The sequence below is a fragment of the Carassius auratus genome, unplaced genomic scaffold (genome assembly GCF_003368295.1).
Source record: "Carassius auratus strain Wakin unplaced genomic scaffold, ASM336829v1 scaf_tig00031651, whole genome shotgun sequence".
NCBI lineage: Eukaryota > Metazoa > Chordata > Actinopteri > Cypriniformes > Cyprinidae > Carassius > Carassius auratus.
The window spans coordinates 70,204-97,418 of NW_020525939.1; the positions used below are offsets into that span (position 1 = coordinate 70,204).

General features: G+C 37.5%; 1 protein-coding gene across 1 annotated transcript in view; it reads right to left on the bottom strand.

Annotated features, from left to right (window-relative positions):
* Positions 1-1,959: 1,959 nt before the first annotated feature.
* The window catches only part of cdh7a (cadherin 7a), a 52,018-nt gene continuing 26,762 nt past the window's right edge, over positions 1,960-27,215 (bottom strand). Inside the window, exons 7-12 of the mRNA XM_026252733.1 lie at positions 26,513-26,763; positions 25,526-25,662; positions 20,105-20,226; positions 14,448-14,565; positions 14,048-14,299; positions 1,960-3,830 (exon numbers count right to left, since the gene is read on the bottom strand). Coding sequence (XP_026108518.1) covers positions 3,322-3,830; positions 14,048-14,299; positions 14,448-14,565; positions 20,105-20,226; positions 25,526-25,662; positions 26,513-26,763 — 1,389 coding nt within the window. The 3' untranslated portion in view covers positions 1,960-3,321. The remainder of the gene's footprint in view (positions 3,831-14,047; positions 14,300-14,447; positions 14,566-20,104; positions 20,227-25,525; positions 25,663-26,512; positions 26,764-27,215) is intronic.

Genomic DNA, 27,215 nt, shown 5'->3' on the forward strand with positions numbered 1-27,215 from the left:
GCCATGTCTGTCAGTATGCCTCACTCAAACTTCCTGTTTCATAAGAAAAACATCACAGGAAAGGCAACATTTAATGCTATAAGTGCCATTTCAGAACTGCTTTTTAAATCATGCTAATCAACTGAGGAGAAAGTAAGCACTACTTCTGTGGCATTAAACTCATTTTCTAAGTCATATTAATTTAAGTAATCAGCCACTGGACTGAAGTTGTCATTAATCAGACTTTTGAATCACTCAGTAACTGAGCAGCTGAAATGTCCTCGCACTGTACTCTCAACGAAACAATATCAATTATTTGATTAAAAGTTATACATAGAAATTGAAGTGGTTTCCTTTGCAAACATGAATATGTCCCTCTTTATACCAAGTCTTTGAGAAGACCCTGATGAATATCAGGGCATTGATTGTCTGCGACATGAAAGATAAGCATTCCTTTAGACAAATCCGGGCATTCACTCTCAGCCTGACACCAAGTTCACATTACTGAATGAAAATATGTATGAAGTCATAAAGAAAAAGACATAACTCAATGTGGAGTAAATAAAAAATAAACAGAAGACAGGATGAGAGGGCTTTCTATTGAGATCTGTTCTTATAATTATTCTGAATAAATGACGAATGTCTGCTTGAGATCTCGAAACTGTGAACAGATGAGTTTTCTTTTCAGTGTGTTTTATTGAGCTCCATTGCTTTTGCCTGCCACTTGTAACAAGCCCAGCATTCCTCTCATGTGCCTTATGAGATCATTTCCTAATAACGTCCGCAATCTCGCACCAAACAGCAACCAGTTCGGAAAAAGTAAACAGAATCAAACTCATGAAAAGAAAAGGCGACATTGATTTTCAGTCCCTTTGATATATGTGTTCTAGAGTCTCGTGTCTGTAAAGAGAACAGTGATGGGGTGACCCTATCCTCCTTTGTTTGCATTATCTGCTCGCTGCACTGACTTGCTTAATTAAAACTGTATTTATCATTACTTAGTGCCAAGTCAAACGAGATTTCAATTGCCCTTTTAGTTTTCATTTAGCGAGCCAGTTAACAAATAATTACATTTGCTTTCTGATAGCAGCTTCCCTCTAATGATCACAGACAGTATTCTCAGTCTTTATTACCATTAATCTGATAAACAAACAAAATGACAAGTTATCGCTCGTGTTGAAAGCCAAATCCATTACTGACGGCATAAAATGATCACTTTATAATCATCCGGACTGGGAAAAAAAAGACTAAATATCCTATTGAATTCAAATCGAATTTATATCCCCGACTTTGACAGGCACAACAACAGTTGATACTGAGCGCGTGTGAACAAAAGTGACAAATTGAAACCGTGTATTGTTTGGACACTTGAGATTCAATCTCCAAACATTTATGCCATCTGAAAAACAGTTTACAGCATCTATCAGAGTGCCAGAATTTGTAGGGGAAGAAACCAAAATGGAGCATGTTTCATGACTCAGAAAAGATCACAGCTATCTCACACTGCCATAGCGCAGGCCGGGCTGCAACAGGCGTTCGTGGAAAAACTGCCATCTTAACACGTCAAGCTGTGTAAGAGTCCAACAGAGAGACTAGACTCAGTTTAAACACACTCATTGCAGGGATCTAACTAGCCCATGCAAGACAATTTATAGCCTAAGCTTCACGTCCGACCGTGTTGTAGCGCACCCGCTCTTAGATGCGCAGTCTTATATCTGGATGCATGTTTGCATTCACTAACTGAATCATCAATCTCCTCTCTTGGAGGCTAATTTAGCAAAGGCCTTTTAAATGCTCTGACAAGCCTTGTGTCATTCATCAAACTCAAGGCTCCATTGGCTCTCTCGGCTAGTCTTGATTACACACCATGTCTGTGTGCAAACAACCCTGTTCCACAAACAAAAGCAGCCACTTTAGTAGTAGGGTCTCCACATCAAAATATGCACCACCATCTGGCAGTCCAAATGAATGGAAGCAGTCATGAGGAAATGGCCACAACGTTTGCTGCAATTAATGTGCTTTATTACAAAAATCTGTACAAAATGTCTTCCCAGCTTTAGGATTGAGCATGTGTTACTGTCATTTCATATCGATACACTTCAAAATCATGATCATAACCTGTCGGACAACAGCTAAACATTGAATATACTGTAGTAGTAGTAGTAAGGTCTGTGTTGTCCGTATGTTATACACCATTTCACACGTCGCCAGATATTGTTTAGGGTAATGTCTTTACATTCTTTTTTCTCTTACAGTTTGCAACTCAGACTCAAACTGACAACAGGCCTGCTTTAAAACAAACAGCGCTCACAAGATATTCAGCAAGAACCACTGCAGAAAAAAAAAAAAAGAAAAACCTGTACATGGGACAGCGTAAAGCACTACAAAAACATTTTGGCGCTTTGAGTTTCTCCGCTGAGACTGAGGTTTTCGAAGAAAGGAATAGGTTTAATACAAAAGACTCCCCTTCAAACGCTCGCTGTCATAAGGGATCTCTCTACAAACTTACAAAATAACGTCTCAAAATAACTCGGGTTGACAGCCTCAACTGAAAGGCAAGTAATATACATTCTCAGTGATTAAACCTGTCCTGCTTGATACATCAAAATCTATTCACTATGAGTTTGACTTGTATTTTGGTCGGTGGAACTGCGGGGTACTTCAGAAGGGGTGATGGCGATGCACCTCGACCCAAATTTTGCCACGGAACTAAGGCCTGATAACAAACGTTAAGCAATGCATAAAGGATTTTTTTTTTTTTTTTTTTTTACAAAGCAACAGCTGCAGTCCCTCGCAAGGCAATGCATTTGGAAAAGATATCAGTGTACTCGTTTGCTGAATTTATATTGACTTTTTTTTTTCCAAGAGCCTATGAGTCATAGAAACATCTGATAGAACAGAAACATTGATCTTTCGAGCATCACTGCAGCATGGCTAGCTGGATGACACTGTTCTCATTTATAACCATGGGGAGAGCACTTCAGATTTCTCTTTGAAACGATTGGTATTCCTGGACCAGCCCACATGGCCCTGCTGTCCACTGCCTATTATTCTCTTGGGCCTGAAGATCGCTCTTTGGGCGCTTGCAACCACACCCCAAGTCCAGACTTGGCAACGAACTGCAATTTAAATAGAAGTGCTTCAGACTCGAATCTCCACCGTCTATTCGTTATCAAAACTGCTGCTCTCTGCAGATATAACTTCCCCCTGTGCATTGAATGTTACCATTTTTTTGCTCCCCCCTTCTGTCAAGCATCAATGAGTCAGTGGTATTCTCTTGATCATTGTTCATTTCCATTATGCCCTTGATTGAGCAGACCTTGGCAGGAAGTTTAGTCCCGGCTAGGAGGAGAATATATTGCTGCTGTCGCCGTGGCCGTACAGGTCGGCTAGCTTCCTGAAGCGAGGTCCCCAGTCACTAAGATAGTCATAGTTCTGCTCCGAGTCTGTGCTCAGGGAGTCTAGGGAACTAAGGGATTCAGCCACTGAGCCACTGCCCTCAAAAGCGTATGTCTGCAGGGAGTCATAGGGAGGAGCAGAAGGATCCACATCGGCGTCCTTCAGGCGGTCCCATATAAACTCCCGGAAGATCCCGTTGTCTGGGGTGATTTTGTAAGGGGGAGGGCGGGAGCAATAAAGGGTGGGCACCTCCGGGGTGACGTCTCGGCGGGCTTTGCCGTCTCTCACCGCATTGAGATTTCGCAAAGCCACCATGTCGAAGGCCTCTGTGTCTTCTTCACCTCCGCCTTCGTCATCGTAGCGCACAATGTTCTCCCGCACATCCCGGTCTTCGTCCAAGATCAGAGGTTCCTTCTTCCTCCTCCTCATTGTCACAATCAGCAGCACCAGCACTGCAAATCAAAGCCAAAAGAATCACACGTTAGTAGTATAAGCAAACCAGAGCGACCGCCAGCGACATCATATGTTAGCATTACAGAGGCAATACACATTGTATACACTATTGTTCAAACATTTTTTGTTTGAGACTTTTGTTGTTGTTGTTAAAGAAAATCAATACTTTGAATAAAAAGGGATGCATTAAACTGATCAAAAGTGATATTAAACACATTTAGAATGTTAGGAAAGGTTTGTATACATACAAATCATAAATGTATTTTATTTTATAATATTATAATAATATTTCATAATATTACTGTTTTTTTAATAAAAATGAATAAAAAATGCAGCCTTTTCTGAGCAGAAAGTGGCAACGACAAATCTGTCAAGAAACATTTTTTTAACCATATGATGACATAATAATACATATTATTTACTGTATACTCTTTTTATAATAGTATTTATAGTAAAATAGTGTGTGTGTGTGTAAATCATAATATTATATGGTTTATAATGTTGTAACATACTATTGTGTAATATAATAATATGCATGTTGTTTACTGGCTATAGCATATTTACTAATAGTATACATAATTTGTTTTTATTATTACTATTATAGTTAATTTATATATACATCGCTACTGTCTGAATTTGTTTATTGCTTCTACAAGAAAATACAATTTAAGTTTTGCTTCAAAATGCCATTACAAAAAAGAAAAAGAAGAAAAATTCAAGGCCACTTCTCTAAAAGTGCATTTATTGGTAGTTAGTTTCCACCTGACTATTGGGGAACAAATAGCTACACAGTGCTGTTTACACCTCAAGCAAATAGTCATTACGGTTTAACAATTTGCTAACAATGCGAACAACAAACCCCTTTTATATGGGAGTAGAATGTTTAATAAATTGCTTCATTACAGATTCATGTCCTTGTCACCGTAAACAACAATTCCATGAAATATCAGGGACCAGGAAAGATTTAGAGGCACCAAAGCTTTAAAACACACACACACACACACACACACCCTTTCAAGCAGTCCATTTACCCTCCATTCAAGATAAGCGAAGACATAAAAGGTGTAGAATCAGATAGCATTCGACCATGACTGTATCTCAACGATATTTATGACACTGGACCAAAATATCACTTTCTCATTGTTTTCCACTCTATAGACCAATTCTGCCTCAAGGCCTGACACTTTAAGCTACAAAATGAAAGATAAGCTGAATTATCTCTACAGTTCAATTAGAGCAGATCTGGTACATTAGTTTTATCAATAAGTTCATCAGACTGGGTAGTAGTGATTTTAATAACACTGCTGACAAGAGGTGTTTCATCATGGGAGGTGCTCCTGGGAGCAGGAGGTGTTAAAGGATCTTATCTTATCCTGCATATTTGTTTACAACGGTTATTAAGCGTACAGACCCTTATCCGCGCACAAAAACACACGTGTGGCTGAGATTTAAGCGCATGCTAGCACTTTTTTCTTCTCTCTCTGTGCTCTGTCATGTGTGAACATAAGCAAACAGACAGAGAGGAACACATAGATGCACGAAGAGCGAGATTTAGAGCAGGATGTGTGCTGTAAATATGGGGCTTTAACGACCACTTGCTTCCTACCCACTCAGACACAAGCTGCTTATTCTGAAAAAGGCCAGCATTAAATCCTTTTAATGAATGGGGCATATGCCTACTGTACGTGTAAATCAGTCGGAAAATATCACCCTGCCCTGAAAGCACAGACCCCCGTATACAGGCACATCAAAACTATCAACAAGAGGCAAGGCTACACCATCACACAAAAGGCGTGTGTCTCGGCGATTCAAACCGGGGATCAAATGCACGGAGAAAGATGGCATGAAAGAGATGGAAGAAATTCTGTCAACACAAAAAGAGTGCATAGCGAGAAATAACTAACATAAGACACATGCACAAAAAAAAGGGAAATAAATCAATTTTTTGTGGTGTGTGGAATGCAAAAACCAATCCTCCATGTTGCCGCTCTCAGACCATGAATGCGAGGGATCTTACAGTGCAGCCACAACACAGTCCTCCCACGGGAGTCTATCTCTCTCTCTCTCAGTGTAGATAGCGCATATGTGTATTTGGCTGCCAATACCAAGCTTGAGGGGGAGGGAAGGGAGCAAAAAAAGTAGGGAGAGAGAAAGAGGAGGTGTAAGTGGGAGCAGGCTGAAGTGAGAGAGAGAAAGATAGAGTGGAGGGAAAAGGGAGGCAAACGTCTAATGATCCATCCTTCAGGCCTGCCACAGCGAGTGTGAAATACGATGCCAAAGTCTCATACTTCATCCTCAGGCCTAGTGTCATTTTGCAGGGGCAGACAAGCTGGGCGAGTGGGCTGGCGAGGCAACGGCTGCCCGTGTACAGTCATAATCACAGTACACATACACACCGGGAATGATATAAACAAAAGCAAAGCCAATACCGGCCTTAAATTCAAGAGCAACATTCTTACACTAGGGTTAATGGTGAAAACAAAGAAACTACTATACAACTGAAGATAGCGGAATAGAAAAAAAAAAGACAAATCTGTCGTTGTTTACTCAACCTCTTGTCTTTCTAAAACCCCCCGGTTTTCTTTTTCTGTGGAACACACAAGGATATTTAATACAATCAGTGTACGTGAAGGGTGACCATGGCTTCAAGGCCAGATTTTCTATAAATTAAAAATAAATAAATAAATACATACATTTCAGTATTCTCCTCACTTCAAGCTTTTGTATAGAACGTGTATAGAATTTTTTTTTTTCACTTTTTGAAGCTTGACGGCCTTTAGCCTTACTAAAGTAAAATTGCATGTATTTTAAAAGTTCTTCACAGAACCATAAATGCCAATAAAGAACATCCATATTTAATAGTGCATGCTGTACTAAATACAGAAACTTCTCTGTATGGTATAACAATAGTAAAGGAGACAACCTTGAAAACATATTGGACAAAGAGTTTGTACTGAAGTTTGTACTGAGTTCAGTTATTATGTACATATGGATTAAATTATGTATGAAATTGCTGGTATTTTTCTGGATCTGGGAATCTTTTCTTAGAAATCCTGAATGTGATCATACCTTTCTGTAAAGCAGCTCTGGTTGCTTTGAGTGTGATTTCTAGGGTGTAACAGAAAATAAAACATGAAATGACTTTTATTACTGGGTAATCTACTTGGTACTTCAATTTTGCACTATATTTGATATATTTTTGATATATTCTTCTGAATGCTTTAAATAACACATTCAAAAACTTTAATATACAAAAAGAGCAGCATTATACTAAAATATCTTGCGGGTGTCATAGTGGTTTGGAACAACACGACAGTGAGTAACTAATGGCAAATGGCATTTTTGGGTGAACTATCCATTAATAATGTACACATGCATATCATATTTATACAGTTATGTTTTGAATATTTTCTAGGGCAAAAACAAAGCACTTTTGCAACATGAAAAACCGTTCATTTTTCTTTAGCAACTCGGTTTAAAACAAATACTTCATATTTTGCTGAAATCAGATTTTGTGCGAAGCCTTGTTTTATTCAAAAAACCCTATTTACTCCTAAAAGGTGCATATTAGTACATTTGAGTAGTAATATGTACCCTCGGGGCACTACTCAGAACTTTTTAGGGTAAATAAGAAACGGAGAAGTCTCTTTAAGTGCACTGCTCCAGTGATGAGCTGTAGTATCCCTAAGGGAAAGATTTTTTTTTTCCTGATGCAAGGTTTGAGTTTTTTAAGCCACTGTTATGTGATTACAAGGAGTTATATGGATCTAATGCAGACTTAAGTCTTTTAACTGTTACAAACTGCATCCACTTTAAGGCTTGATTTACCCTCTCTACAGTTTTGACACAAGATGGATGTTCAACGGGAGCAGCAGATCAATTTAACATTATCCCCAATTTGCAGTAATTGGATTGAGAAAACAATCCGTCATCCAGAATCAATTAAACAACAAGTGGGATATTTTGCGGGGGCCTCGTTCTCATCGACCTCTTAAAAATGAGGCAGCGACTACTAGATTATGCTCTGCCCTTCATTGTCTCTTTCCCTCCCTTCCTCTCTTTCTCTTGCTCCCTTCACATATCTCAACAACTGCCAATAGCCCAGGGCAGTGAAGACCAATCAAGATATACTGGCGATATGCGGATCTATCTGGCTGTTGACATTTATCCCGCTGCCCAACACAAGGTGTTGTGCTTTATGACACCTGTCGGTCCCTGTGTTTTCACAGTGGCAACATTACCTGCAAAATAAAATATGATTTATTTTGGGTGATGTAAGAGCACACTACATCGCCTTAAGGGCCCTCATAAGTATTACTGACTACCATCCACTGGCACTGTCAGAGGCTATAGGAGAAACGGGCCTGGAAGACAAAATGCCCTGCGATTGGTCGAGCAGGGATTGAAAAGGTGATGTCACTGTTGCGAGGGTGACCCGTGGACATCAATGCATCAGAGTGCCTCAGGCTTACCTAAACTCTCTGTGTTCCTCCACCTAAGACTGAAATAATGAGCACAGGGTTTTCCTCAGAACAACTAGTCACGCAGCGGCTGTCATCACGTTATACGCGCTCCTGAAATCCTTTAGATTATTTTATACAAACACTGATAAATAGCAATGTGTTTAGCGCAGCAGTTCGGTCGAATCCCTTCTTTTGAACTCCACTTACTTTATATCAAGTATTTTATGTTTGGGCTTGACAGCGCAACTGAGATGTTGTAATAGCACTAGGCAAGCAAGCAATAGAGAGTTCATATGAAAATCTGTCACCATCAACTCGCCCCATGTTGTTCTAAACTTTTTTTTTTTTTAAGTTTTAGAAGAATTATTTATACCAGAAAAGAAAGTGCTCTATTCCTTTTAATGGAAGTGAATGGTGACCAACTGTCAAGGTTGATTTTCAGTGGATAATGACTATTTTCACACACAACAGCTTCAGAAGCCTTTGAATATATATTGAATAAGTCGTGGACCATTTTTATGATGATTTGTGTGCTTTTGGGAGCTTGATGTCCTCTCACCATCCACTTTCAGTGGACAGATTTTTCTTTTTCTTTTCTTTTTTTTAAGTGAACAAAACATGTTTTTTCGTAGTGTGAAGAACATTACAATTCTAAAGAAATTCTAAAGATTCTAAAAGATTCTAAAAGTTTTCTCCACCCATAAAAAGTATTTCGTTCAATGGAAAGGTTCCATGCATGCCAACTATAAGAACCTTAATTTTTAAAAGTGTGCTGTTTATGGAAATGAGCAGCATTAACATACTCTTAAACATCTTTTGTGTTCAACGAAAGAAAGAAAAAAATAGAAATACAAGTTGAAATAAAATGAAGCTGAGTAAATAATGTCAGCATTTTCATTTCTGGGTGATTAGACAAAAAAAGAAAAAAAAAAAGGAACTGACATGTCCTTGTATATCATTCATTCCCTGGCATGGTTTTAGTTCGCTGCTTTGATAGCTAAAGCAATGGCAGGCAAAAAGCTTGTTGATTCATTACTCCTAAATAAGATAAAAGCTGAAAAAGACGATTCTTTTTCCCTCTGCAGCTCTCCTCCTCTGAAGCCATCCTCCTTCTTTTCCTCCTCCCTTCAACCATGAGTGAGCAGTCTCGAGCCCCTGGGGCCGGACTCTCTTTGCCAAAAATAACTGAGTTGCTCAGATCAGGCAGCGCAGTGGTCTAATCCAACTTGTGTAGTTTGGGAGGAGACGGGTGTAAGGGTGGCGGCAATGAAGAAGCCTACATTCACACGAGACGGCAAACCACAGACTATTTGACATCATTTACAGCTGTTAGTTGAGCTCAGATTCAGATGAAAAATGCTTAAAGACAACGATCAATCAACATGAGGATGGAGTATGCCACTGTGGGTCATAAGCTGTGCTGTTTAGAGTAGATGACATTTCTCACAGGTTCCTGTTGAACCTGAGGAAGGGCAACAACGCAAGAATCAACGCAAAAACACTGTTGTTGAGTAAAAACATCTAAAACGTCCTTCAAAAAGATAAAATGTACTAATTACAAAGCAAATCTGTGTAAGATATTAAATGGCAGCATACATTTATTTTTAACCCCTTTATCAAGTTGTTTGTCTTGCTTAATAAAAACATGAACAAGTTACTTGCCAATGGGGTATACATAAAAAAAAAAAAAAAAAAAACTGAAATCAAGTCATAATGTCTCATGCCGTTTTGCCCCCCGCCCCCAACACCCCCCCCCCCTTTTTTTTTTTTTACCTGGAGTTTTTTTTTTTTTTTTTTTTGAAGTGATGTTATATATGGTGCTCCAAGTCATGTGTGAGAACAGCAGAGTTCTAAAGGAATGTGAAATTGAAATATATTGCACTTGGATTCACTGTAGTGTATTATTTCAGATCAACCATCTAGTTGTAAAGTCTCTATAGAGATATAAATGAACTAGTATGAGGGGCCGCATAGGCCATAATTATTGAAAAGCCTCTTATAAACACTAGTGAAACGAAAAACATTGATAAACCTTAGTAAAAATTCATTCATATGCATTTCTGAAAAACCTCTTCCATTGACTAGTGAAAACATTGATCAACCTTAGTGAATTTCATTTATGTACATAACTGAAATAAGTAAAGGTTTCAGTAGATGATGAGAGCTAATTTCACTTGAAACGGAAGCTGTGTCAACACTCCATTTAATTTAACCCTTCAATGGCGCTTAGCCGTTAAGTTGTCTGAAGCTATTAGTAATATAAACAACATTTTACAGTTGTCAAGTACAATTCCAAAAGTGGGAGAAAACAGCGGGATGCTACAGAGCATGGTCCGTTGTGACCTGTCATCGGCGCGGCTCTGAGACTGACTCGACAGTCGACTGCACGGGGAGGACGTGTTTGCTAGCGCCACCGAACTGACAACACGGACATCAGCATCTCTTCATAATACTTCACAGAAATTGGTGATTTTCCCTGCATTTAACATAACGCAAATCAGTATTCATTTATTATTACATTGGCTTATTATCTTTCTTCTACATAAACAGCAGAGTTGTATTTTGAAGAACTGCTTGCAGCAGATACTTTAATAATAGGCTACTGTAGTCCTCTTGAGGAGCATGTCCAACATTGTTTAGCACATCCAACAAGTGTTTAATTTTGTAGGCTACTTCATTGTTTTCAATTTCTATTCAGCAGTTACCATTTTAAATTTGAATCCCATTGTTAAATAAAGGTTATATAAGGGATTTTTTCCCCCTCTAGCAATTAAAGACCAGGCAACGGTCAGTGTTTGCTTATTTAACTTTCACTCTGCAATTTCATTAATACAGTGTACTGTACTGTATATGGCGGTATTTTTAATTTTGCATTGTGTTGTGTTTTAGGGTTAATGGAAAACGTATTAAAATTAACCATGGTACACTAACCTTAGCCATATTTGTAGTAACACTGTGGTTAAACAAATTACAATCTGCCAAAATCCATGGATAGGCCTACTACTCTTTAGTAATTAGGTTATTTTCCACATTTCCGCAGTGAAAAATTAATGGATAATATCCTGGCAGAAAATGATCAGTACCTTTTACTCTTTTTTCCCCATTATATTCTATAGTATAGTCTTTAAATGTAAAATGTACCTAATGCCTTGATGAATTAATCCATAAAACATTTTTAATTCTAAGAGGACTAAGTATTGTAAATCATTAAAGGGGACATCGGATGCTACATGCACTTTTACAAGTTGTTTGAACTGAAATGTGTTTTGGAACATGTGTGTACACAACCAGCCTATAATGATAAAAATCCACCCAGGGTTTTTTTTTTTCTTATCTACTTTAATCTTTACCCCTTTCTCAAATTGAGCTGATCTCTTTTGTGACATCACACAGAGAGGACCCTCCTACAATAGTTTGATTGACAGTAGCGTTTCAGCACAGACTGGACTGGCGTCTTACCTTAGACCCGTCCTGAATGAGCTGTCATCAGTCCTCTATTGTTTCAACACTGGAGCAGGTGTAGACAAGAATGACTCCTACGCGACTGAGGTGTTAAAATATTACTATCTTTGAGTTTGTGAGATAAACGCCAAATTTAATGGAAGTATTGACACAGCTTCCATTTCAAGTGAAATTAGCTCTCATCATCTACTGAAATATTTACGTATTTCACTTATGCTTATGAATGAATTTCACTAAGGTTGATCAATGTTTTCACTAGAGTATGCAAGAGGTATTTCAGTTATGCATATGAATGAGGTTTATCAATGTTTTTTTTTTTTTTTTTTTTTTTCATTAGTGTTTGTAAGAGGCTTTTCAATAATTTTGGCCTATATGGCACCTCATAAACTAGTTTATTCTTGTAATGGCACCAAGGAAGCAGACAGAGCTTCCTTTGTTACTTATTTGTCATCTGTGCACTCTGAAAAAAGTGGAATCAAGAGTGGAATCATACAATGGAAATTACTGCGGCTCAGTTCAAGTTTTGTGTGCACACACAAATTACCGTCTTGTCACAATAACAGCACCCTTTTTCAAAGACAGAGACAACATCTGTCAGCAAATAGACTTGTGGTTGTGTCCACGGACAGATCTCCACACCGCCAGCACAGGCAGAGAGACAACCTATCGATGGTATAATCAAGAAATCAATCAAGCCATCAGGACTGCATTCACTCCCTCTGTGCAGTCTTCAGGTCAGCAAATCAACACAAAGACACGTCAGTCAACCAATCAGTCCAAGTGAATGGTACATACAGTGTAGAGGTCAGTCATCAAACAATCAGCTAATAAGGCTCCAAATAATAAGTAATCATACAGACCAGCAGCCTCCCTGGAGAGGGTAAACAAGTCAATTGCGGCCAAGCAGACCTCTCGGCGCACACCACGTCCCAACTGTTGGAGCTGTTGTGCCAGCACTTCTAAAGTAATGGCAGCCCGTCTGTGTGCTAAATGTCAGTACGGGGGAGGTGGAAATGCAATAAAGCTCTTAACAAATGTTTTGTTAAACAATAACAATAAATGGACACATATCCTTTGATTGGAAGCTGCATCCAGAAAGCACTAGCTTTGTCCTAAAGACAACATGAAATCAAAATCAACCCTATGCTTTATTAATAAATGTCCCTGGTCCAAATGTGCATGATTTTTCACATTATTTAAAAAATAAATCCATAAATAAATAAATAAAAATACACTACTGTTCAAAGGTTTAGGGTCATTTTTTAATGAAAGAAATCAGCATTTATTTGAAACTGATTACTTCTGTTCAATAAAATGCTTGTAGAAATCTTATATATACAGTATGTATATATTCTTTCTTAATGGACTGAACCCAAACATTTCAAGTAGTGTATTTAAATATATATATATATATATATATATATATATATATATATATATATATATATATATATATATATATATATATATATATATATATATATATATATATATATATATATATATATATATATATATATGTATATATGTATATATATGTATATATGTATTTATACATACATAATAAATATATATATTTTTATATAATAAATACATTTGTCAAAATGTAACTTTTTCAGACTCTGAAACGATTTTCTTCTATATCAGTTAAATCAAACCCTGATGAATACATCAACTCTCACCCTACATCCTTTCATGCTGAATATTCACATTATAAAAGCTAAATGCTGTTTCATAAAAAAATAAATAAAAAAATAAAAAAGCTATTTGTTTGATGATTTGATCATCCTGACCAGCCAGACAAAGCAACACTTGTTCAACCAATGGCATGAGTTTGAGGCAGGACTAACCTTTTTTTTTCACATGTATGGCAGACAGAGGAAATGTTTCGCAAGTAAACAAAGAAATGCAGCACTTTGTTAATTCAGACAGTATGATTAAAAGATAGTTAAAAATGAAAATTCTGTCATCATTTACTTCATCCAAACCTGTATTAAGGTTTTTCTTCTGTGTAACACATGAGCACATTGAAAACACTAGTAAACAAACCATTGAAACTAGAGTCACTGATTTCCATAGTTTTTTTTCTTTCTATAATATGGAAGTCAACGGCTACTATCAACTGTTTGGCTACCTATACACTCTTCAAAATATCTTATTTTGTGCTCAGCAGAAGAAAGAAATCCATACAGGTTTGGAATGACATGAGGGTGAATAAATGATGACAGTTTAACATAAACTATCCTTTTAACCATTGCTCTATGTGTTCAGGAGGGTTAAATGTCTCCTACCAAGTAAAGTGATGATGCAGGCCAGGATGGCAACGAGAGCTCCAGTGCTAAGTCCAGCTGATAACATGAAGGCCTCTGTGCCACATGACTGGGGCGTCCCATCAGGGTCGCAGTCACACACTCGAATAGACAGCGTGTTAGTGCTGCTGAGAGCAGGGGTCCCGCTGTCCACTATCAACACCGGCAGTCGAAACATAGCCTGCTCCCTCCTCTGAAAACCACCCCTCTTAGTTAGAATAGACGCGGTATTATCTGCAGAGAGAAAGAGATATATGTGAACATGTGAAAAGTGAAAAAAAAATTAATGACTTAGATGAATAAAATGAAGTTTTTTTGGTCTTATTAGGAATTAGAAGAGTTTAGAGGATACACTATAGACTGTCTTAATGAAATCACATACCTTTATTGTCTCGGAGGGTGAAGTTCATGTTCCCAGCTGTCTCTGCAGTCAGGGAGAAGACGAAGCGATGCCCGCTGGGTGGTTCATCTCTATCCACGGCACTTATGGTTTCAATGACCTAAGACAGTGTCGAAGAGGAAGTAAAGAACAAGAAGATGAATACTGTTATTGCCTCACTCCAGACTAAATAATCCACAGCTCTCTCGCTCAAAACACTGCAGTGTTGCTATAATAAATACATGTTTGAGATTATAGGTAAACCTGAATATTTCATAAATGGAATTAGTTACTTGATATGTTTATTAATTGGTAAACAATAATTAAAATGACCAGAAAATCACCAAAGGGCAGATTATTTAAGACATTGCATTATTGTGGCAGGCTAAAGCACTGAATAAGTCAATTAATTATGATTATTAAATTAAATTAATATATGATTGAACATACACTGTACAAACATATTCACAAATTCTTCAAGCAATTGAGTGTTACTGCTTTTGTTCCTATAATCAAAGTGAATCAATCAAATGAACTAATAGATTTCATTTAATTAAATTATTTAGATACTACAGAATAGGGCTAGATTATTTGCAAATATGTTTACCATCCACAACAACCTTTTTTTGTGCAATTTTTTTATAAGCATTTGTTAAAACACAGAAAAAAAGTCAACCACCGGCCGAATTCAAGGTGGTGAATCTGGGAGAAAAAAAAGTAATAAAAAAACTATTCTCAAGTTTAAATCATTCTGAAACCAACATCAGGAGGATAGACCAAGCCAGTGAGCTATCTGAGTGAGACTACGCTCATATGGTATCCAGGGATTTAGCAAAGCAGAGGGCACATCCCGGTCTAAATCAGGACTGAAACTCCCAAAGCTGGGCAAAGTGCTGCATTTTAGTGATGAATATCAGGGTGGCCCATCAGGTGGTACGCTAAGAAGATTCTCCTGACACACTGTTGTGGCCTAATCTGTGGGCTTTGGCTGGGTTAAATACTGTGTGCACAGCTCTTCCCTTGTGTCAGGCTGCAGTCAGCACAAACTCAATCTGCTTGAAAAATCTCCTAAAACCTTACACACAGGATGAATGTAGCGGAGCTGTGACTAGCGGACACTCCTGTGTCAATTCCTCATTCACCCGAGGAATATGACCTTGTACTAACCAAGAGCTTTTCAGCGCTTTAATTCTCCACTTAGTTATTTTTGTTAAACACCGCCCTCCATTTATACTAAGTGAGTATTTGGCGATAGGAACTCTGACTGATTTATCATTTATCTGTAAATATTTTTGAAATCGTAAAACGCTGCGCTATTAAAAACCTGCATTAGCGACACAAGCAGAGCAGGATGTTTCCTCAGCACTGAGCGCTGATTACAGTAAACTGTGACACAATTAATTACAGATAGTCCATTAAAGCGAATGCAAAGTGTATTGATAAAATCATTGAGGCAATGGGTTTATTTAAAATGAATAAGAACATCTTGCCAAGGCAGAGCATCTTAAACAAAACCTGATTTTGCATTTACCAACCGAGAAGAGGTGGAAAAGTAAATCATTTTTAGAATAATACTGTAAAAAACACAAAATGGCTATTCTGTAGCCAAGAAGTGCATTATATGGAAAAAATATGAGTGATTTAAGCATTTTGCTGTACATGTAAAAATGGCTGGAGGGCAAGGAATCTCTCCTGTGCCACCTGATTTTAGAGAGGGGGAAATCTTCACCGTGGTGAGTCTGCCCATGGAGAGTTAGCAGTCACGAGTGCTTTAAAACACCAATCTGTCAGCTTACCACTGCTGAACATGTCTCTGAGGCAGAAAGAAACAGGACAGAATATAGACGACCTTAAAGAGATAAAAAAATAAAAAACTGGGAAAACACTCACTCCTCATAATCTAATCTGTTAAATCACCTGTAACAAATCACCTGGCTCATTTAGAGACCACAGCTTCAATTCATATTAAGGTTCTATTAAATTCAAGAAGTCATATTAGGAACAAATGAGGAACCAAGGGCACAGAGAAAAGATCTTTGTGCTAGGAAACGAAGGTGAAGACATACGTTTGGTGCCTGTGACCCCATTACTGGCACTTGTTGGATGGGGATCTGGGGACCTTTTTCAACAAGCCATCTGTTTTAGACTCGGATGCAATGATGGGGAATATTCCCTCTCGTATCATGTACATAAGGGATGGGCGATTATGATTGCCTAGTCATCCAACAACTGACTTCATCTACAGATATTTTTTTAGTTTTCAGAATTTTAAAGACCATTCTTTAAATGTTAAGGAATTGATGGCAAGAGTGAAGATGAAACTGCGCTAAATAAACAATACTGCTAAGGAAAATAAGATATTAACAGTGCATTAACAATGTTTTCAAATACAAGTAATTAGTCATAAAGTTAGTAATCCAACCAAACTTTCACTTTTTTTTTTTAATTGCCAAAGCATTATTTTTTAGCGTCTTGCATTTTTATGACCGTGCAAAACAAAAATAGCACAACTTTTAAAAACACATAGAGACTTTATTATTATTTGTTACTTTGTGCTAATTGCTTTCTAATTTTGAAACTCTAAAATGATGTACTTTATTTGCACTTCACAGCAAGTGAGCACATAGAATAAAATTGAAAAGATTTATTTGCACTCAAAACCTGCTTTCTTTTGTTTTACCACACAACTATATGCAACGATTCCTTCTTCCTCCAGACAATTCTGAGGAGTTCATTCAAATTAAAGAGCAGTCTCTTTCCGAGTGTCTGGCAGGTGTGAAGCTCTAAATATACAAATATGCAGATGAGGTGTATGAAAACAACAAAGTGGAGATACACTTGCAGATAACAATGTAAATATACACATGAAGGCTCGCTGAAAAAGAGCCTATTTTACCTCAGATGCAAATAGACAAACAGCATTTGCGACTATTTTGCAAGGCACTGATGTGACAAAGAACGTAAAAGTGCCATCACTGTTTGTTGATGATATTGTGCCTCACGGCAAACATTCTGTCTGATCACAATTCTTCTTCTAACAACTCCAGAATGCCTCACTCAAAGACTTTGTCTTTCAGATTTGGTCTCCAAAAGCACTCCAGGATGTCTGAAAGCCGCTGTTTTGCAGGTACAATGGTTTAAGGGCCGTTATAAGGACAGAGTCATCGTGCTAAGAATCACAAGAGAGATCCATGCTATCGAGACTATCACTGCAGCATCGCTCAAGCACTCCCATGGCTGAAGATATGGAAGGGAACATGAATCACAGGGGAAAATATATCATTATGAAAAAATATAGGCGCGCTCATTTCTATTCAGAGAAAGGGAGACCGCTCTACTGTTCCTCGGAGAAGCGGGAAAGTAATTTAGCGTCTAATATGAGAGAGAGATCTCTGAAAGCTAGAAGTGATGGAAATCTGGGGTGTCCAAAACACATAGAGACTGTTCTTGGGGGACTATGGTAATGTGTTTCAAGGCTGAGGAAGCGTTTGTGAAAAGAGCCCACCATCACTTTTTCATTTAGACAAAACAAACACGGTTCCCTGTTGGTCTGGGACACAGGCAGGCCAGGACTAATTGTTATGGCCCCAACAATCATGCCACTACAGGGGATTGTATCTCATGCTCAGTAAACCCTGTAGCCTTGTTCTGTTCTCTCTTTGTTTTGAGAGCTCTCGTGGGAGGGATTATTTTTCTTAAGAAAAAGAAAAACATCCTTTGGTATTATTTGACTGCTCCCAAAAGAAATGATCAGATCAAGTCTGTTTCTGATACACTAATAAAAACATTGAAGATAGACACAATCAATTAGACCCAAATTTTGACAAATAAATTTGATATTTTGAAATATAAAGTCACAGTTGTGAGACGAAGTCAGAATTATGAGAAATCTGTGAGACATGAATTCACACATTAAAGGTACAATTTGTAAGACATTTGCAGTAAAATATCCAAAAACCACTAGGCTAGTGTTATATATCTTGTCCAGCTGATTACTAACAATATCTCTAATGTTTTCAACTACTTGTAAATCATGAGAAAATTCCCATTCTAAACAGTGACACGGGGCAGTGCAGTCGTCTGTAAATGACGTTAGTTACCCTTTGTGACCGCCTTTACTGATGTAGAAACCACATGACAACAGTGTTGTGGATAAATGCGGAAGTAGTGTCTAGCGTCCAGCAAACCATCAGCTTGCTTCAAGCAGTTCCTTATTTACTTCTTCTTGCACGTTTTGCCGATCTCACTTGTGTTTTACTCAACAGGTGAGTTGTTTTGATTCGTATCTTTACAGAAAACGTATGTTATTATAACGAGCAACAAGATTAGTATTATGAGGCATACACGCCAAACGAGGGACATCGCGTCTCTAGACCCACGCGAGGAAGCGTCTGATCCATAGTCTGACCGCGTCTTTGCATTGACTTTGTATGTTATCTACTCGCGCAAATCGTTGAACTCGCGTTTGCTATGTATGCCCAATTATTGTGTTAGAAGACCATCATTCCACGCTCCTTCTTAGCGTCATCAAACCACGCGATTGTTATTGTTTTGGTAGTGCGCCCTCTAGTGGCAGGTCCTACAACCTGTACCTTTAGGATAAATAAATGCAGTTGTGACAACTGTGAGATAGAGAAAATTATAATACAATACAATCAGAATCAGAATTAGAAAATAAATGCAGTATTAGAATATAAGCATGAACTTCTTTCTGTGTAGCTTTTAGAGATTGGTAATGCAGTAGACGCTCTGGGAGGGAAAGGCACCTATAGTTGAGTAGAATCAGTCATGTTTTCACCACTGGTGTTGGTCCTCTGACATTACCCAGCGCTTTCAAGATCAATGGAGCATCATGCTACAAAATTTGTCAGTGGCTTTTATCATTCCCATTAGGACTGAACGAAGGTCCAGAATGTTTCCTCTATGCACTCAAAGTGAGTGTTTAGTATGTAGCATTCGTAATGCCCTTTATACCACATTCATCTTAGTAATGACGTTCTGACAAACATTGGAATATGAATGCGACAGAGAATGTGTTTAAATCAGGGCATGCTGCTGGCTCGAAAATGAGAAACCCATTGGTTTGCTTGTGTATGTGTTCTGCAATTGCTTGCTGAAGGACTTCACATTTGGCTACTTGACACAATGCCACGCTCCCCAACAAACCAATTTCATGCCACAGTCACCTCTGTCTCATTTGCATCGGTGTAAAGCTTTTTCTGCATGAGCGCACAATGTTTTGATCCCGTGATTAGAGTGATCTGCAGCAGAAAGCCACCAGAATCCTGTTGTTATCATTTTGTCCATCTGTGGCTCTCGCTGCTCTTTACTGGCTATGGATCAGCAACCAAGGTCCAGATTCTTTCTGGCTGAGTTTCTGATAAAGGATATCAAATTATATACATATAAACTAATGAAAAAATAAAAGACGCATTATTATAACCTTGGTTTAAACCATCTTAATCTGCACACTGCAATGCATAATCTGACAATGCATAATGAGATCTCTTCTTATTTATTAGGTGCTTCCAACAGTAATGCTGCACAAATAATTTCATGCAGTATCAGAACAGTTGTGACATGAATAATTATTTCTGTTTACTGGACTGACTATACAGGTTATGAAAGCCTTTCTGTTGAAGAATCAAGAGCCACAATACCTGTCCTGGCCCAGCACTTTCACACAGGATGGTCTCGTACTCTATGGCAAAGACTGGTGCGTTGTCATTAATGTCCATCACTGTGATCAGAGCCGCTCCTTTCCCAACCTGCGACGGATCCACTGAAATCACAGAGAAAATTATGCATGCATGAACAGGCAAACAGATTAAAAAAAAACGAGGACACCAGCACATTTATTACAATATGTTTCATTTATTCAAATGTGTTACATTATTTAATAGATTGCATTTATTTAAATATGTGCATTGCCAGCTTCCCAGCCACCATTGGTTTTTCTCAGTGAAGGCATTAAATCATCATTTTCTGTTTGATTATAGAAAGATTTTAGTTCACCATATTAAAAAAAATATATAATAATAATAAATAAGTTTTGTTCTGTATCATTTGAAAATATTATACAAATAATATATTATTTAAAGAATAAAGCTAAAATTAATAGCATGAAATTAAGTATTAATATATACCAGGTTTTTTTTATTATTATTATTTTTTTTCACAGTTTTTGATTTGGTTCGATTCTGATGGTTTGGCACAACATTTATATATTTATTTATTTATTTTGTGTGTGTGTGTGTGTGTGTGTGATTTAAAATGTGATTTTTAAAACAAATTAACAAAAAAGAACAAATAAATATTATTTTTCCTATTTTTACACAAAATATGACTGACTGACACTATCGAGCGCTATGTGTGCCCTCGCGCAGAAACTCCACATGTGCATCACAGAATAGAACTCATAAAACAGACAAAGGCATCCAGCCATCGCTGTAGCTGAATAAAAAGATGATGAATGATGAAACATGAAGTCAAGAAAGAACCAACAGTGAAAACATGTACTGTTTTGTTGGACGGCAGGTTTAGAAACATTTCTCATTACAAGTTATTACAAGGGAGGATGTTTGGCTTTATGTTTCTTTTTCAGTGGGGAGGTGTTTCATCATCTCAGCACGTAAATTCACGGGCACACACAACAGAGAATTCGGAAAGAAAAAAATGCACGGAAATTATTGAAATGCAAAACCAGAAAAACGCAGTTTAAAAGTGTGTATTGAACCATGGATGTTGAACAGTTCAATATTATATTGAGAATTGTAGCATCCCTAGTATCTAAGTATAATAAAGGTAGATAAAGGCGTGTGGAGGGTGTTGAAGCAGTTATCACAAAAGTGAGCCAAGTAGCTGTTTAACTACACTTGCGTTGAGATTAACAGGATGAGATGAACATGCTCCTCCTGAACTTTCCTTTTGAGCTTTACTTAAATATTCCCATTGATGTTCTTACAAGTGATTGCAAATGCACTTCTCCTACTGTGGCTTCCTAAACTTTGTTCTCTTGGTTCATTTCATCCAGAAAAATAACCGAGAAGTCATTTATATCTCACAGTTATTCCGAAGATTTAGTTACATTAACAATCTGACCCTTTATACACAGACAGAACTGCAGTGAGGAGTAAATCTTAGAAATTAAAGTCATAATGATTGATGCAATACAGGAAACTGAAATGGGAATTAGCTGCTGTTTTTTGGTTTTTTTTTTTTTTGTGTTATTCCCATGAGTGCTGAGGACCATAAAAAAGGACTCCAGGAAATGTACTGCTATAATACAAACAATGGAATTTTATGTGACTTTGAATCAAATTTGAGCTGTCTAAACAGGCCAAACGCAACATCATCCCATTTATCAGCAATCTGATCCAAAACAGCGGACGTAAGGGCCTTTCTGGTACGACTCGGGTATAACATAAGCATATTGAACATTTTAAGCCCTGTGCACATCTGATTTCTGTTTTTGTTCTACTTTTACACATAAGGGGATATTTTCAACCACCAGGCATACTGCACTTGGCAATCAGCAAATTAACAGACTGTACAAGGGCATGAGGTTACTTTTGTTGTGTAACTATGCAATGTAGATATCTCTAATGGTATTGGTGCTTAAGCAAACACCTGTTGAGGGCATACTGCCTCTACTCAACCAGAACAGACACAGCTGTTAGTATTCTTTGAGTATGCTGACTGCTGTTTGCTAGTACCTTCAGTGCATGCTCACAATGCACTACAAAACTAATAAACGCATTTCCGTTGTGTGCTAATCGGCAAAATCTCTATGCATTCCTGCAAGCTGTCCTGTCATTATAGGCTTTCTATAATTTTGGCAGCGGTGATGATATTTGAGGGCACTGAGGAGGACAAAACAAGGTCATGGTCTTCAGCCAAATGAGTTGATGGAGAGCAAAAATAAATCTATTCTGCAGGTGTGAACATGCACCGGCTGGGGGCTGGAAATATGCTGGCTCATTCGAAGCTGATTTCAATTGAAAACCCAGTGATTTATTGTGCGTACCCCACTCGCTTGACTCTTTACACGGCTAGCAGAATTCAGCCTAACTGTCTAATCCAAACGCTGTTCTGGTTTAGGGAAAACGCATATCCCAACAAAACCGGACTAGTAAATATATGACTCATGCCTCCCAGTATCATCCAACCAAGATATATAGAGCCCATCTGCCTCGGTGCCATACACACCTGCAGGAAACTTGCTGAGTTTGCAGGCAGGGAGAGAGAAAAGACATGCGCTTTGAGCTAATTCATCTATTAATTTGACTTTTTAGAGGATGAGGGATCTACAGTGAATTAAACCCAGGCAGATTGCCATCGCTGGATGTGTATCGTAACTTGCTTTACAATGCTCTAAACAATAAAACCGGTGATAAGTTACCTCAGCGTTGATGGCACGGACAGCAGCTGTTAAGCACATTGCCGTGGCGGTGACTATAATGTCACAACTGACGCCCCTGGGGACTGGCTCATAATTCACCATGTTAAGTGCAGTCACAAATGTAATAGCACCACAGTTTCTTGACCAATGAATTTCCTTGACTTTTCCAAGACCTTGCCAGTCGTTTGTGATTACTAGATAAAGACTGTTATGAGAAATCATTTTAGAGAGATTACCAGTCTTATTTCAGGTAAACAGATTTGTCAGGTAGCAATGTCGTGGACTAGCAGTACATATGCACTGATTACACATCTGGTCAAGGTAATGTGAGTTGCTTTTAGAAATACAGCGCTATGACAAATAAGACCAATCTTCAATAAAAAGTTAAAGGTATAAGTATTAATTCGGGCTGCACAACAAATTATATAAATATTATGATATCGCTTGAAAATTTAAATAAACCACAAAATATTTGTAGAATAGTATTTTTACAGTTAAAGTTATGAATAAGATTTTTATAGTTTATTATATATTATAGTTAGGTTATTAATATATTATAGAAATATGTATTACTTTAAATAATATTTGTATTTTATTTTAAATTAATAGTATTATTATAATATATTTAAATTTGTTTAATAACTTCATTTAATAATAATTGTTATTATTTTAGTCATAGCAAAAAAAAAAAGTGTGGAATGTGGCCTATGATAACTCACTTGGACAAAATGTATTTATTTTTTACTCTATTTTGTACTAAGTTTGAACACCCCTTTTATTTATTTGTTTGTTTTTCTTAAATTTGTTCAGTGGCCTGTAGCACAAAGCTGGTTTCACTTTTTACCCAGGCAAGTTCATGTTTAGTTTGAGCAGATTTGTGTCGCAAATGAAAGCTGGGCCAATCAGCTCCGAGCAAAGTAAAATATATCTGATGCAATAAAGCCACCCCTCTTTATCTCTCACTTAGAGACAAATCTTTTGCTGCTAATTGTTTACTTATCCTGATCTAAACCAGGTTGTGTTTTTCTGGTTTTGTCAACTCAAAACTTACTCTGCAACTCTGAGTTTGTTCATCTCGCTTTGTGCTACAGGCCACAGGTCTAAAAAGGATGGTTTACAAACAAACAAAAAAAGCTTCAAGGCATAACATAGGTTTTATTGCTGTTTTTTGTTTATATATATATATATATATATATATATATATATATATATATATATATATATATATATATATATATATATATATATATATATATATATATATATATATATATAATTTACTTAAAGGATGCAAGCCTGTAAATTCATAATGCAGTATGTATTAATGAAGAACTAAACAATCTAAGTTTTTCCAATATTCCGCAGCCCTAGGAACAATTAATAAACAGTGCTTCGGTAATATAGTCAATTCTTCTTAACTTCAGGCTGTTTACAGTGACTAACATGGCACATTGCACATCAATATAGATCATCTAGGCACACGTACAGACATTGTACAACAGCTTCTGAAGAGATTCTGGCACACTGAGCAACTTTGTCCTGAATGTGCCTTTCAATTATTGTTGCCCTTAGAATCTAAAATACCCATTTTCAGAGATTTAGATTTCCTCCTTTATGATTTTCAGGGACATTAACACCTTACCTAACATTACCTAAAGACAAATGGCTTTGAGGCTACCTTTTTGGGTAGCTAGCAAGCCACTGTCTCATTCTTACAGACTAATAGAGAAGGACATTACAATCGTCTCTGCCAAAACCCATTTTAGAGACTGTGGATGCCTCTGACAATGACTGATTGTCTATGAGGGCGAACTTGCAAACTTTTGTTAAGTGCGTCCACATTTACGGATATGGGTTAAAAATGTAACCTCATGATGGAAATTATTCCCCTCTATCACTCAAGTCAATATGGTTATGGCTGTCCGTTCGAAGACTGCAGGGAATCGAGAGAACAGATGCACTTGAGTGAAGGTCATGGTGAAAATCAGCTTCAAAAGTTAGGTGAGAGAGGAAGCTACAGTCCTGCCCATCGGCTACAATCAGGACAAGACTCGATCAAGCTACACGGTTTCTGTAGATGCCAGTGGACAGCGGTCACCTCAGCAGCACAGCATCTGTTCAGAGCCCGGCCTGAGCACTCGCCCAGATTGAACGATTGTGCTCTATGTGCCGTACGGCAAGACTGACACACGCGTCATGCACAAGGGACATGGTTTGAAATATTGATCACCCAGAGGAAAGCTAACTATTAGCACAGGGAGCCTTAGGATAATGGTATTCATTGTTAAATTAAAGCCTCACATTTTATGAAGGATTTCATTCTAAAAGAACTTGATATTGTAAAAGTGAAATGCAGCTGCTCAATACTTTCCCATACAAACTGAAAGTCAAGGTATTTTTCAATACAAGCTCCTTCTGAATGGCTCACTTATTCAAGCAGTATCAGTTTCTGTAATTGACAGACCTTGTTGGACAATAGATAAGAACACCATAGCACATCTACTGTACACAAATCAGGCCTCTTTCACATATCATATTTTGTGTTCAATTATTTGTTTCAGCCAAGAAACATAATTATTGTCAGTGTAACCTTCACAAATCTTTCTGAAGACCTTCAAATCATAACAGCAACCATATAAATTAGTTCAATAATCGTACAAGCTAATTTGAGGTCACTCACAGCTTTCAATAGCCAGGATGGTGATGTTGTGCACAGCATTGGCTTCTCTGTCTAAAGGCTTAGCCGTGCTGATGACTCCGGTTGTTGACTCAATGTTGAAAAATCTCTCCAAGTCCGTGTTTCGGTCTATTGAATACCTGGAAGAAAAAAAAAAAAAGTTTGAATGAACTCAAGCTTTGACTTTTAAATGAATTCTATAGATATGACCTGAAGCCAAAGCCCCAACAGCAATCATTATTTCCAGTGGCTCTTAGGCACATAACTACTTAATTATGAGCATTTGTCTTTAAGCACTAAACACCTGAGTCCCACAACTCATTTACAGTCAAAATTTGCATCCGCTCCCTCATAAACAAATAAAATAATTGAATGCAATAATAATAGCATTAATGACTTGCATATGTATTATCTTAGGCCTGTTAACATATTTTATAAGCTTGAAATCAGATAGCACTTGACCATAATAAATGTTTATTGTAGTGTGTAAATATACTCAAGACATACTGTGACGCATTGTCTTTATTAACATGCAACTATGTGGATAATATTATGTTCACTACTTTTCAAAAGTTTGGTAGGATCAGGATCATGTAACAATGAAGACTAGAGTAATGGCCGATGTCCCATGTATTTTTATATTTCACAATATTATCAGTTTTATTGTATGTTTGACCAAATAAATGCAGTGCTGGCGAGAATATAAGAGTCATCTTTCAAAAACATAAAATCTTATGTGAGTTTTTGCAGGCCATTTAGCACTGATAACTGTGGTCAGATTTCAATCCGTAGACATATTAGACTGCAAGGGGAGAATGAAATTCAGCTAACGTCTGACAAGATATTATCTCGATACCAAAATTGGGTATTATTTTTTTATCAAGGTTTTAAAGCTTTAATTAAAAATGCTGTCTTTTTCAAGATTTAAGCTTGCCTTTATAAAACCAGTATCACTGCGGTGTAAAGTCATTCCATGAGGCCACGTCCTACCTAATGGGGCTATTGGTGGAGTCTGGGTCCAGAGCAGAGACAGTTCCTATGATGGTTCCCACTTTAGCAGCTTCAGAGACAACCATTTTGCTGAGCGGAGAGAAGATAGGAGGCTCATCAACATTCTCCACAGTCAGCCTCACCATCGCTGTATCACTGAACGGTCCTTGAGACAAGAACCGTGGGTCTATGTTCCTGTTGGATGCCTCAATTTTCAGAGTGTAGCTTGACTTTTTTTCAAAGTCGAGATTCTGAGGTGAAGAGCACAAAAGAAGCAAGGGAAAGTGAAGTTTAGAAACAGTTTTGAAATGATAAACAAGGACAGAGAATATGTGGTAAGCATCCAGGCAATTCATAAACAGAGTCCACATTTGAAATCTAGCTGTGATGTGTGTACATATATAATCCATTCAAGAACTCTTGATTCACTCCTTTTATCTCTCATATTTCATTTAAGTATTGTTATCGATTGTCAGGACAGAAAAGCACAGTGTCAAAGTAGTTCATTGATTTTAAGACAGAGATACATGATGCTAAAAATGTCTCGTGGAACACTTTCTCATATAGTCATTCATCACACCTGTCTGCTGTAATATGCAGCACATTGAAAACTACCTTCCGAGTCTTCGTCATATCACTGATAAAACATAACTTCCCTGAGGGTGCAACAAATCCAAATCCAGCACTTTTTGAATGTTTAACT